The sequence below is a fragment of the Amblyomma mixtum genome, chromosome 3, assembly GCF_055824585.1.
Source record: "Amblyomma mixtum isolate Tamu chromosome 3, ASM5582458v1, whole genome shotgun sequence".
In the NCBI taxonomy this organism is placed as follows: Eukaryota; Metazoa; Arthropoda; class Arachnida; order Ixodida; family Ixodidae; genus Amblyomma; species Amblyomma mixtum.
In genome coordinates this window covers 184,743,997-184,757,329 of record NC_143014.1, presented here as the reverse complement: position 1 = coordinate 184,757,329, position 13,333 = coordinate 184,743,997, and the positions used below count along the sequence as shown (strand labels likewise).

At 46.1% G+C, this 13,333-nt stretch overlaps 1 protein-coding gene across 3 annotated transcripts in view; it reads right to left on the bottom strand.

Moving 5' to 3' along the window:
* Positions 1-13,333, bottom strand: part of Hasp (Hig-anchoring scaffold protein) — a 498,754-nt gene that overhangs the window by 169,280 nt on the left and 316,141 nt on the right. For all 3 annotated transcript variants that reach the window (XM_089582173.1, XM_089582176.1, XM_089582174.1), the window contains 2 exons: positions 9,169-9,348; positions 2,910-3,101 (listed from right to left, as the gene is read on the bottom strand). In XM_089582173.1, the coding sequence (XP_089438299.1) occupies positions 2,910-3,101; positions 9,169-9,348 (372 nt within the window). The remainder of the gene's footprint in view (positions 1-2,909; positions 3,102-9,168; positions 9,349-13,333) is intronic.

Below are 13,333 nucleotides of genomic sequence, written 5' to 3'. Positions count from 1 at the left end.
AGCCAAAACCAGTGCACGCCCCTCTTCAGTCTAACCTAGATGGATGCCGAATATTTATACGGCGACAGCTGAGTGTCTGCACGGGGCAGCTGAATCTCGAGACAATACTTCAGCGCCGCGCTGGGCCCGTATTACATAAGAATTACATAAGAATTGCTTTCATTTATATTCTATATTCACCATTCTGGCAATAGAGACAGCTTGGTGACGCTTGAGCAATTGACGAAGAGCGAAGAGTGAAATAATATACAGGGTGATTCTTTTTAGCGTTCGCAGATCTTTACTTTTTTTAATGTGAGATACGACGGGGCGGTTTGTGCACGTGGATTGTACAGAAAGGTGGACATTACGTATTTGATGTGGTTCAGTTATAACTAATAAACTTTTGTATTTTTAATTTTGTGGGGCAGGGTTATTGGGCGAACCTGAAGGTGGCTGCCATTGAAGGTGAGCCCTGTTTTGAAATTTCCTTACGCGGCAATGTTCGAAATATCGAACATCAAAAATACACATTTGAAGGCTCGTTGAGTGGTCTTTCCCGCATTGTATATTTATAAAATGGCGTCGGTTGCCTTTTTTATGCATCAGATACGCACCGTTTGTGTATTTGATGATGTAGAAGAAGTTGACTTGATATAAGCGGCGATACGACACGCAGAAACGCCATTTTATCTCTCACAGTTCTTATGAAGACGATTTGTAAAGCTTAAAGCAAGGTCACTCTGCAGACAAAAACCATTACATTGTTGCATCGCACCGACCATGGTTCTCAGACAGACCGTAAAAGTCGTAGGAAGGGCTTCTCTTGTGGCTCGATTGTTAAGCTGTGTATGGAGGTATCTTCGCAGAATCGACTGAATTCAGACCGAGGCGTTAGAAAACAAGAACTTGTTCTTTCGGAGAAGGTGCCTTCTCGGCATCTCTCACACGTCCGAGAAGAAACAGTGAACGAGTTTGGTAACTCGGCCACCCGGGCCCAGCACGCTGCAGGCTCTTCCTGGATGCCAGCTCCGCTTCTGACGAATTGCTTACGTGGGCGTGCCGGCAACGCCGCTGCCCATTGTAGGCGATGAAGCCTGCAATCCGCACGGCCACAAAGGAGGCGAACCATGCTGACCGCATCCGCACCCAGCGAAGCATTCCTGTAATTTCCAATTATCCAGCGCTTTTGCTCGGAGAACTGCGCGCTCGCGGATCGAAAAAGCGCGCGCGTCCCGCAGCCCCGCCGGCGCTCTGCAGTGGCTTGGAGCGAATGACCACGAGATGCGCGAAAACCCCTCGCGGCGCCCAATGATGATCTGAACAGAGTGAGCGAGTGACAAAAGCGGTTGGGGGGGGGGGGGGGGGGTGCAAGAGCCATGTGGACAATAAATGCAAGGGCTGCAATTGCAGACTGTCTAAAAATACCATCCGTTTCAGTCTCCTTCATTCCATAATCCAAGTTGGCGGAGTGCAGAGTAAGTGATCCCAAGAGGCCCTGGCGCACAAGAACACGCACACGCAGCTATTCTTGCATGGGGCTTCTAAAGGATGCGAGGCTGCGGTGGTGTATCCACAATGAATGCGTACATGTGAAAGGCGCAGCAGAAATCGCGAAAGTCTGAGCCTTAACACTAAATGATCACGCTGGCCGAGACGCTTGATCGTACTATCCCTGCACTCAATCGAAATCCTGTGAAACCTCCTTTTCTGATGCTGTTTCACGACCTGTTTGCAGGAGCTGTCGTACGCAGTGTCCTCTGAATCATAGAAGGTAGGGGAACCCCGGAGCTCCGAGCTGACAGAGTGAGGTTCCCTCCTCAATCCTGTTCGCTTTGTTTTGTGTTATCTTCGCTGTTAGTTCACTGACTTGTAACTTTAAGTCTACTACTCACGGCGGGCAGCAGAGGAAGACGGACGTTCGCCGTCGCTACGGACCCATCACAAATGGCGTTAGTGTTATAAATTACAGACTAAAACCATATGACCACAAAAAGAGCTACGATTCATGGCCTCTCCTAAAGAGTAAGTATTTTATGTGAGTTTGATCCTCGTCGATTAATGGTCGGTACTAAGCCGGTGATTGGAAACTTCTCTCCGTGGCAATTCTGAGATAACGACACTACACGAGAGACATGGAGTAACTGGAAACGTGTTGCTTTCGGCCTTTCCGTCAGAGATCAATTAGCCGCAACTGCCTACTGTACAGCGTCTTTAGCCTTTCAACACGCCCATTTATGATTATTACTTCTCGTTTCGTTGACCGCTCTGCGATGCATGATCGCAGTTGGTGCAAAACCCTGTCTCGCAGGATAAATCAATCGCGATAATAAGCTCTTCTGCAGTCTTCTACCAATTATATCGAGCTCCTGACATCACCACCCTCTCTCTTTCACCGCTCTTTTTGAGCAAAACCACTTCTAGCCTCACTCCCCGGGTTTCAGCGGTGTGTGTGTCGGTCTTAAGCTGGGTCACGTGTAACCGAGGAAGAACGCCAGCACCGCCAACAAGTAAACAGAGAACGGCAGTGGGCGAGACGCGCTGCAGAAACTGACGAAGAACTCCAGCAGTGGACACCTCAATCGCGCTGTGAGCGGGTGGTGGCGCACACCGACAAACTTAGGGAGTTATGTGCCTTTCCTTTTCGCTAAGCCAGTGGAAGGTTTATACTCCGTAGATGTTGAGGAAACGAAAGGCGCATAACTGGCACCCTGGGTCGGTGGACACCTCAGTCGCGGTTTGAGGTACGTGACAGTGGTGTCCATCTGCAAAAAACATGCTTTCGCACAACAGTATTTCTTGCTTAGGAATGTTAAACCACCGTCCAGTTTTTTTATTACTTTTCATATCCTGTAGCTACAGGATGTTCGCGGCATGTAACACTGTTAGGGAAAAAGTGCATGCCTGTGTATCACCGTGCATTTACTCACGCTCGCATTTCAGGTCCGGGCCGAACCACTGGGCGGAGCCATTGTAGAAGATGCACTTGGCCACGTCGAAGCCCCTGGCATCGTAGCCCGGGAAGCAGGTGTAGCGCACCGTCGAGTTGATCACGAAGTCCCGGGCGCCGTCGCTCGCGTTGGTGCGCGAATGCGGCACGCCTGGCGGGCTGCTGCAAGACGCTGCGGCCGCAAGAGAAGAAGAGGGCGAATGGGTGTTCGCGGTGAATTCAGGCTATATTCAGCTAGGTATACCTACTAGGAAACATAGCAGAGCGAGATTTTTTACGCAAGCACAGGAAGAAAAAGATAACAGGACGGCTGTACTGTCCCCGGACACCGTTTTTTTCTACCCGCGTTCGTTCGATAGAATTCGAGTCCAACTTGTCCTGCAACAAGTCTTGATCAGCGAAAGAAGGCGACAGGTTATCACAGAGGAAGCTGTCATAACCTCTCACCGCAGGGAATACCGGGTTGCGCTGATTGTCCACTATATGCGTTCATGAAACACTGATCAGCACAAAGAGGCTCTTAAACGCGCCTGAGAGCAGTGTATTTAGTTTGTAACGAGACCCGTCCTGTCACCAAAACGTCAAGTTCTCCCTGCGTGGGAGTGTTAGTAGCTCGGAGTCGACTAGGCAGTTTGCATCAGAAGGCATTGGCTGTCTCCTAGGCATAGTAGCTTTTACATGTTACTTAAGATGACTATCAGTTTTCTTGAGGCAACGCTTCAGCTCTAACCCAGTAAACATTTGTTCGGCACAGTTCTTTAAAATAATGTCTGGGCTCAATGATAACTTGCGCTCCCCCCCCCCCCCCCCCTCTTCCTTTTTCTTTTCAATAACTGGGTGAGCATTACACGCTGCTAAGCTTTTCAAAGCGCGCGCTTGCGAGTTATGTCTCGGCCACCAGAGTTTTACTACCACGTACAAAATTTACCCAGCGTATCACTAACGACATATTTGAGTCTCCTTATTCATTAATCAAAACCGAACCGATAATATACAACCTTATATTTTTACGCAATTCCCTGGATGAGGCATGGGAAGAACGCTTTAAAAGACACTCCGCAATTTGGTCAATTCCCTGAGTCCAATTTGCTTTGATAAATGCCCAGCAGCTCCGTGAAACTACATGAATGTCACATAAAGCATTAATTTCCCCTTATAACGAAAGCTTCGGTAATACAGTTAGCGCGTCAAACGAGAGCGTGGTAAGACCTTCAACACTGAGCGTGGCAAAACGCGAACTATTTTTTCGCTTTGATTTCGGTTTTATTGAACACATAAATCATACATCAAAATTTGATGGGCCCATAGCCAGAGCTGCTCCGTTGCTCTCCGGTTTCCGCTCATTTGCAGAAGAAAAAAATACCCTCTCCAACGTTTCTCTCTCTCATGGGACATGGAGGAGACACACCTCTTCAATATCGGCCTCAGCGGCCGCATGTTCCAATGTGGTGACCCATAGTCTGCGCATTTCGGCATACAGTCGACTCTCATTAATAGAAGCGGGCCTAATTCAAGCACCCGGTTTATTCTAGCTTACGATTTGGTGTCGTCAACGTATAATGAATTAAAAATAATCCCCATAACTCGAGCTCCGAATAATTTTGACAAATTTTCGCTCTTAATCGAGTTGGAATTACCAGGATTTGACCGTTAATTAATTAATCTGCAATCTTCGTCGTTCACACGGTGATCCCGTGACCTCGGTGTAATCACGTCGTTCAGTTGTGCTACTACGAAAAACACTCTATGATTACTGTTGAGCCGTAAGACCTGTAACAGACCCCGAAACACCTGAATACTCCCAAGACGGAACGTTTTATAGCAGTCTTTTTGAAAGGTTCTCCGAGAGCCATGCGTTGAAACAACGAAGTGTACAAGACTATCGAAGTGCGAACGGGGCGAGGAGTGCGCACGGTGCAGTGAAAGGAAGTTGTGGCCGCCTAGCAGTACAGCTCTGGTGGCTTATTGCATTCCGTGGGCCATACGAATTCTTTGTCGAATCACGTCAACAGGAATGAGTAATTGAAAATTCTTCTCTACAGCCGTTCACCTAATCTGAGAATGATTGTCAGTCGCGGCGGCGAATGATTCAGGAGCGAAACCGGCAACGAAATTTTTAGAGAACGTGGTGTGCGTAACTAATGTAATGGATGTGGGAAAACTTAAAAAAAATATATTGGAAAAAGCATTTGGCCTGAGGCAGTAATGCATCTCTTTTTCTTGAATGCATTGTTGTTTGCAAAAGGGGGGGATCAAGCCATATTTTTTTTTTTTTTTGAGAACGAGCACGAACTGCGAAAACGAGATACTGAAGAGAAGCTTGATTCCCCCCCCCCCCCCCCCCCCCCCCCAAAAAAAAAATAGGCATGTTCTTTCTGATCTAGCTTTAGAAAAATGCTCAAAAGAATCTGTACAGCGGAACACTTCAGCTGATAATTTTCGTTCGAGGGAATTGTATTTTTTTTCCCTGGAATTTCAAGAAAGCGTGCTCATTTTTTCTGCTGATAATGAACATTCACGACCACAAAGCTTGAGGAATGATATGCGCATATGAATCCACAGAGTGCTGCATTGTTTTTAGATGTTTTGCAAAAGGGTATGGGAGTCAGTTTGCAGTCTGAGCCTTTTTCCCGGCGGCAGCACCGTGGTTATAGAGAGGAAGCTCAGTTTAATTTACCTCGAGCGAAACTTAATTAATGAATATAATACAGCAAAGCAGGCAGCTAATTGTTGAATCGACATACTCAATCACGCTGCTGCTTAAAATAATTACTTGATTGAAAGGACTATGAAGAAGAGAGACCACCCTCTTTCTCTCACCACACACACAGATTATATATATATATATATATATATATATATATATATATATATAAACAAGAGTTTAGGTAACAGCAGGCTCAGCAGGCTCTCGCTTTGACCGACGGCAGTGCGGCTAGGTGAATGCCCATCTTCTTCTTCACGGTATAAGTATATAATGAAATAAGCAGCGCTGCTTTGTTTCGGACAAATATTTAAGCCGGAGTAGATTTTAGGCCTCACGTAAAGAAAATGATCGCTTTGTCCCTTAATTCAATTATGTCATTTACCACCGTGCTTTAATTTCTGTTATACGTGTCTTTCTCCTGGGCTCCACATGTTTTCGTTTTCCTTTTTTTTGAGAGTTGAACAGCGGGTCTTTCAAAACCCTGTAGGGAGTCAGTGGACATGAAATACCTCGTTGAGCTTCATTTTTTTTCATATACTGGATAGCACGCGCTGTTGCGGGACTTTTTCTTCTACTAATCGCAGAAGAGCTCAGACGTTGTCACGCGGAAGATTCTACGAGAACTGCTTTTGCACCTGTCTAAACCCCATATTCCGGGTGTTTTTTTTTTAACTGTTCACAGATCGTTATTTTAAACCCTGTGAGAGATACGTTGGTGCTGTCTGTGCAGGTGGATTGTACAAGAGGGCGGACATTATGCACGTGACAGAGCTCAGTGATGAAACGATTAACTAAAATTAACTAACCAATTTCTTACCTTTGATTTTAGGGGCCAACATTAGATAAAGAAATTGAAGGCCATCAACATAAAAGCGGAGTCCAGTTTTGAAATTTTCTTTATGGGCGATGGATTTCGAAATATTTAACGTAAAAAACCCGCATTTTTTTAGCTAGTAAAGTTGACTTCCCACAATGCATATTTTCAAAGGGTGTCGCTAGAATTTTTAATAGAGCAAAAAGGGAAGCCGTTCGTCACTTTTATGCCGTAGAAGCGGTTAACGTGAGTTGCGCTACAATACTACTCCCAGCGACACCATTTTAACCGGTATAAGAAAAATGAAAAAATAAAAAAAACGAGCAGGACGTTTATCATCATCATCATTATAATCATCATTTATTTTACCTTTAAAGGCCTCTGTTGAGGCATTACATAAGGGGGGGGGGATAAAGCAAATACAAATGGGTATAACACGTTAACACAACAAAGCATAATGCAATACAATAAAATGAAAAACGATACATCACAATATAATGTAGGTCAATAATGAATGGCTAAAGACTGAATTAGGCGGTAACAACAACAAAAACAACAACAACAACAACAACAACAACAACAAAAGAATAAGTGTAACTGGGTGAAGTTTGAGACAAATGGGCAGTATCTTTTGTTCAGTACAGTGATTAATTAATGTCTGTCGAAATTTAGTAGCGTCGCGCTCGTTAACAATGTAGTCGGAGCAGGTTCCAGTTTTCTATTGCAGTTGGAAGAAAAGATTTATTAAATGCTAAGGTCGATCCATGTATACGTTCAATGCTGAGGAGGTTAAACAGGCGGCGTGATGTTCTGATGGGAGTTAGTAATAATGTTTCACGGAGATCAGGAAAATTGTAATATAATTTATGAAAGAGGCAGAGTCATGCGATTTTCCGTCGGAGCTCTAGTGGCTGAATGTTAAGTACAGATAAATCTTGAGCCCGAGTTTTGCGACCCGTATTTCAACGACATTAAAGCGCAGGCGGCGAGAGCTGAGCAACACCCAAAAGATTCGGTCCTTTCTCCCTCTCTCGCTTTATTGTTTTTCTATGCAATACTCACAGACAATTGGGCAGCGATTCCGAAAGTCTATAGGAGAGCAAAGGGAGCTTTCAAACAAAAAGAAGCCAAGACAAGGCATTGTTCAGCCACGAAGCCAGTGCTGAGCTGCCCAAAGAACTAATGAAGACTAAAAGGCGCCACCAATGCTGAGTACATCTTCGCATATTTCAGCTGATGCCGCTCATAAATGTGGTGCATAAACATGACGCAGCTCGAGACGAGGAATCACACAAGAACCTTTTTTTTAGGATGCGTCTACGAAAGCTGAAACTAAAGAATATATTTCGGCAAAAATAAATCCTAGGAACTATACCAAGATTCAGCAGTCTTGTAATGAAGGATCAAGTATTTAATGCATGCAATCTAGGCCCTCTACACTCTAGGCCTGCTTTCAAGCTTTTATTTTTAGCTTGAGCACTATATGAGGTCCTTTGCGCTGATACCTGCGTCAAGCTTTCTTGTCGACAGGTCTCACCTTTACCACGTGGGACGACGTCTTGGTCTCCACCCTGGCGCAGCATAACACTGTGCAAAAATCTTTTTATTTCTTACCTGGAACCGTTTGCCAGCATCCAGTTAGGCTGCCAGCCGGCGAAAATATACCTAGGTTATACGCGAACGCCGAAAGTTACTGTACAGTTCAAACCAAGAAGACGAACAGGCAATTAATCAGCTGAGCAATATTTTAGTATTGCGTCGTAAAAACCGCAGGCCATATTTTGCAAACACTGTGCTTGATCATGTGGGGATATCCGGGTTATCACGAGATATTCGAGACTGGGAGCAGTCCAATCCCGCATGAGTAAGCTAACGACAAGTCACTCGACCCGGAGCGCATCGTGCTGAATGCAGGTAATTCTCGACTGGAAATGGCAGACAGCATCGCGCATTGGTGTAGCGAGCGAGAGCGGAAATAAAGTTGGTCTGCCTCGGCCCGAAGCACATATAGAACACAACATCAGTCACAACGTACGCAAAACTGGAAAACCACCATTATAATTTGCGCTGCCACAACATTCGCTTAACGCAACGTTCTGGTCTCAACTTTCATAGCATTCGTGGTGTACAACATTTGCTTACACAAGGTGTAAGTTTGGAAACAGAAATAGTGCGTGATGCAGCAACAGAAAACACGGGCTTCCATCATGAGCCAACGTTTAGACGAAGCAACAACAACCACAACAAAGTATCAACCTGCCCGTGAAAGTAAAAGCATTTTTAAGCAGGAATTGTTTTAAGAGAAGTAGAGATGCGAGACGTAGGATTCAAAATAATAATAAAAAAAACTTTGAGATCTCTGCGGCTACCCGCATTGAGGCAGTGCGAAAGCAAAACGTCCACATACTATATCGACGTCCGTGGGTGTTCTGACATCCATGTACTTTATCGACGTGCATGGATATTTTGACGTCTAAATATATTTTTCGCGTTTGATTAATTACAACTCATCAACCAAATTTTTTCCATGGCAAAATTTTATTGTACTATCTGGCATAATGACACTTTCACACATTTATCCTCAGAGAACGACGGAACTGTGCGGACAAATTTTGCGGACACGTTTTGTGGACACGTTGTGCTGACGTGGCAGAGCCATATAATGCTCTCGCATTAATAAATCAGACCTACTCGGTGATCTCTACGTAGATCACTCACGTTGTTTCTTGCACTCGGGCGCCCGGCCGCTCCATCGGCCGTCTCCCTGGCACATGCGCTCCTTGGGGCCGGACATCCAGAAATTCTCGGCGCACTCGTAGTATACACGTGCCCCGAAGTAGTCGCCGCTCACCCGGAACTGGCCGTTCTCCAGGGGCTCCAGCTCGTCGCAGTTCAAATCTGCACACAGTGGCGAAGGTTACAGGCGATGAGACGCACGCATGCGCAAGAAAGAACACCCACGACAGGCAGAATCGCCCAGCTCCAGTTATTTGTTTCTCGCACCTCTTGACGAACGTTCAACACGCATCGCGCACATTTATACAATAAAACATCCTTAGATCATTTGCTTGTCATGAACGAGTGTATCGCGAGCTTGAGTTTTTTGCGTGTGCTGTGGACATTTTAGATGGAGAAGTTAATTAAGTCGTCAAAACCAACATTCCTGTGCAAAAAGATAACTTACCAGAACACAGTTTCTAGATAGGCCTACTCAGCTTTCAGCGTAAGAAATAACGGAAGTCAGGCAGTTGAGGAAACGCGCTTTATTGAAAAAAACTGCCAGTAAACAAAACGCGAGGCCTAAATAAGTTTTTCTGTGCAGAAAAAGTGGGCGTACGGGAGAACTGGAAGGCGCGGTGACCGAGGTACATTCTTTCATGAAAACGCATCAGCCTAAAAGCTCAGGGTGTCTGTTGTACAGCGCTCTGCGTAAGTATTTGCAAACTAAAATAATACTCTTCTTGAAGCCATTGGGCCACTGACGAAGCGTCTGCGCCGAGAGGACGGCATGTTGATTGTTTGGTTTGTCTAATGCTGCACTTTTTGTCGGTGTTCCCTAGTCGGTCCGCACAAGTGCGCCTTGAGAACTTTCCTGTCTCATCGATGTGGGCATGATTACAGAGTCGCAATGTACGCTAGCCTTCCGAAATTCTGTTGACACTCACACAGCTTGGTAACATCTTGAAAACCCAATAACTGAAACACCCTCCTATCCAAAACAGATCAACTATAATGTTTAGCCGGCGTGGTGGCTCAGTGGTTATGGCGCTCGGCTGCTGACCCAAAAGACTCCCAGCCGAGGCGGTCGAATTTTGGTGGAGGCAAAATTCTAGAGGCTCGTGTACTGTGCGATGTCAGTGTAAGGTAAAGAACCCCAGCTGGTCGAAAGTTCAGGAGCCCTTCACTACAGCGCCCGTCAGAGCCTGAATCGCTCTGGGACGTTAAACCCCTATAAACCATAAATCATAATGTTTATACTATACTGGGATCTCGGTAGTCACTTGAAAGCCATCCTCTGATGTAGCAGCTGCCTAAACACGATTTATGACTATATAAAGCCTGAACAGCGTATACCCATTAAATGATACAAACTACGAACCAGCTTCAAGTGGAAAGCATGCGCTGACTCGGGTGCGATAGAAATATCAACTAAATAAGGTGTGTCGGACAATTAGACAGCTTCTATATAAACACACGCCTTTGTGAAGAAAAGGTCTGCGATCGTGCAAAAACATCTGCGTGCTATAATTTATATGTTGTGCTGTTTAACGTTCTGAAGCGACACATGGACTATGAGGGACGCCATAGTTAAGGGCTCCAGATTAATTTAGCGAACCTGGGGTTTTTTAACGTGCGCAGTGCTCGTTGTAATTTTATGTTACTACATTCTGTTTCCGCCCTATCAGCCGCTTGTGATCATCTCTGGATTACGCACTACCATGCGACGCCAGTAACACGCGCACATATTTTTGTGTACTACGTTTAATTACATGTTCGCTGAATCCTGGACGCCAAGCTTTAAAAAAACAACGTTCCCCCCCCCCCCCCCCCCCCCCTGCCCGTTCCTCCACACTATTACTTCTCTCAGACTTAGCCATGCTGACAGCACATAGATTGCACCAGACTATCCTGGTGCTCTCACATCTTCTGTGTTATTCAAAATTGACGCATACCTCGGGCACTTTTGCCTCACTGCGCAGTGCTGCACGCTTCGCGCGTGGAAAGGACATACCCCAGGCGCCAGTTAAACGTCTAATACGCAAAACGGCTCGCCATCTCTGCCTCTTCTGGACGCCAGGGAACCGGAAAAGGGCAGGACAAAAGCTTGATCCGCGCTTTCTCAAACATTTCCGCGAAGCGTGCATATACCTGCAGGATCGCGATATGAAAGTAATAAAGGCATGCAAGGGGGCACTTCAGCCGAAAACACTTGAAAGTTCCGTCACTTAGCGAGGAATTCCATATACCACTCTTAATACGATCATACTCGCGCTCAGAAAGAGAAAAAGGGGAGAAAAGAAAGAAGCCGGTTATTACCGAACAAGGTGGAACAAGGACTCGGAGCCCTTAGCTAAGAGCTCGAGATTTATTTCGTGCGTTCTGTCTCCCTTTCTCTTTTCCCTCGCACACGCTGCATGCGTACTTCTGGCGGCACGTTCCCGCTCGCTGCATTCAGCTTTTTCCCACGAAAGGAATGGCTAAATGCGAAGCAAAAAAAAAAAAACGCACTTGATGACCGTATATAGCAGAGGCATAAAGCAGGTGCAGTACAAGGCAGGAACGAAGCTTATATAAAGTACGGACGAGCCAGCGGAACGGAACGCACGCAAGAACGTGTTTTCCAGAATTCCTAGTTCCGTGTGGCCTGTGAAGAACTCCTTTCATGTTGAGGGAAGGGGAGACCTCAGGAGAAAAAGAAAAAAAAAAGGGGGGGGGGGGGCAGGCTATCCCTATAACACCATGTCGGGAAAAAACCGACAACCAGCCACGGTCATTCGCATACTAAATCCCACTTTCTTCCTCACCTTGCTCTCTCTAACGTTCTCAAATTATTTTAGCGAAAGTACAGACGAAGTACACTCAGTTTGCCGATTGACTTGAAACAAAAAAAAAAAGAAAAGAGTAATGCAGCATTCGAAGAAACAAAAGCAGAAAGCGAGAAGTAAGAAAAGCAAGGCCGTCTACTTCGCTGGACAAGGAGTACCGAAAAAAGCAAAGGCATGCGCGGCAACGCTCACTGCGCTGGTAAAGAGGAGGAGTGCGGGGAGGAAGAGGACATATCTACGCCTTTTTTCTTTCTTTTTTAGTTTGAGCCGCGATTCCCTCTTTTCATTCCCACCCTATTTTTGAACGGGAAGACCATTACTTGCGTGGTAGTTGCTTATACTGCACGTTCCTTCGACGTCGGAGGAACAATCAAAAGTCGAGAAAAGCGACAACGAAGAAAAACTGGCGTTTTCTCTTCATATTTGAGGAACGGAGAAGAAGAATGTACTACACGGAAATCATGGAGAGCGGCAGCAGCGTTTTGACCATGTCGAGGAATGCGTGGAGTATGAGATATTCCTTCCAGAAGGGGGAGAGAAAAACGATAAAAAAAATATGGCAAACGAGAAACGTCGTTTTCTTCCTCTCCTCACCTATGCTCTCGGCGGTCGGACATGTTCCGCGCGAACGCGGCCAACAGCACTTTTTTTCACTCGCTCTCGCTCTAGAACGATTGCTGTACGAGGGGCTCTCTTTGCGGTCTTTATGGCGCTGTTCGTAGTCGTATGGCTCTGCGCAGTGAGCCACGGCTTTCTCCCGCGCCTACAAAGAGGAAGAGGAAGAGAAAGAGAGAAAATAGTCCCGACTTTCCGACCTCGCGCGAGGTGAAGGAACGACGGCGACAGCTGTAGACCGCCTTCCGCTCTCCCGCAAGAGTGTCCGCTGAATTAGAGTACCATATACGGGGTGTTCTCCAGGACGACTACTGCATATCGCTAGAACGGCCACCCCAGGTAGCCTATTCTGGCCGGGGGGTTGCCTGGGAGGTGTTACCGTGAGGTGGACGACGTTACATCACATGACCGCTCAGGAAAAAAAATCTTAAGAACAGCTGCTCCCAGGCAGCCGGAGTTCTGATTTATTACCTCTATGGATGACTACGTTGCGTGCCGTAACATTTCGAACTGCGGGCTCGATGATAAATCTTGGCTTTGGTAAGCGGTGCGCTGCATGATTTCAACTCCGAAATGTATAGAAAGGAATGGGCGACTCGCATACGAAAATCACGGAACAACTGCCTTCGATTTGAAAAAAAGAAAGAAAAATACGCGGCAGCCGTGACAAGTGAGCAGAAAATTGAAAGGCTGATGATGGCACTTCGTCTTTGTTTGCACGC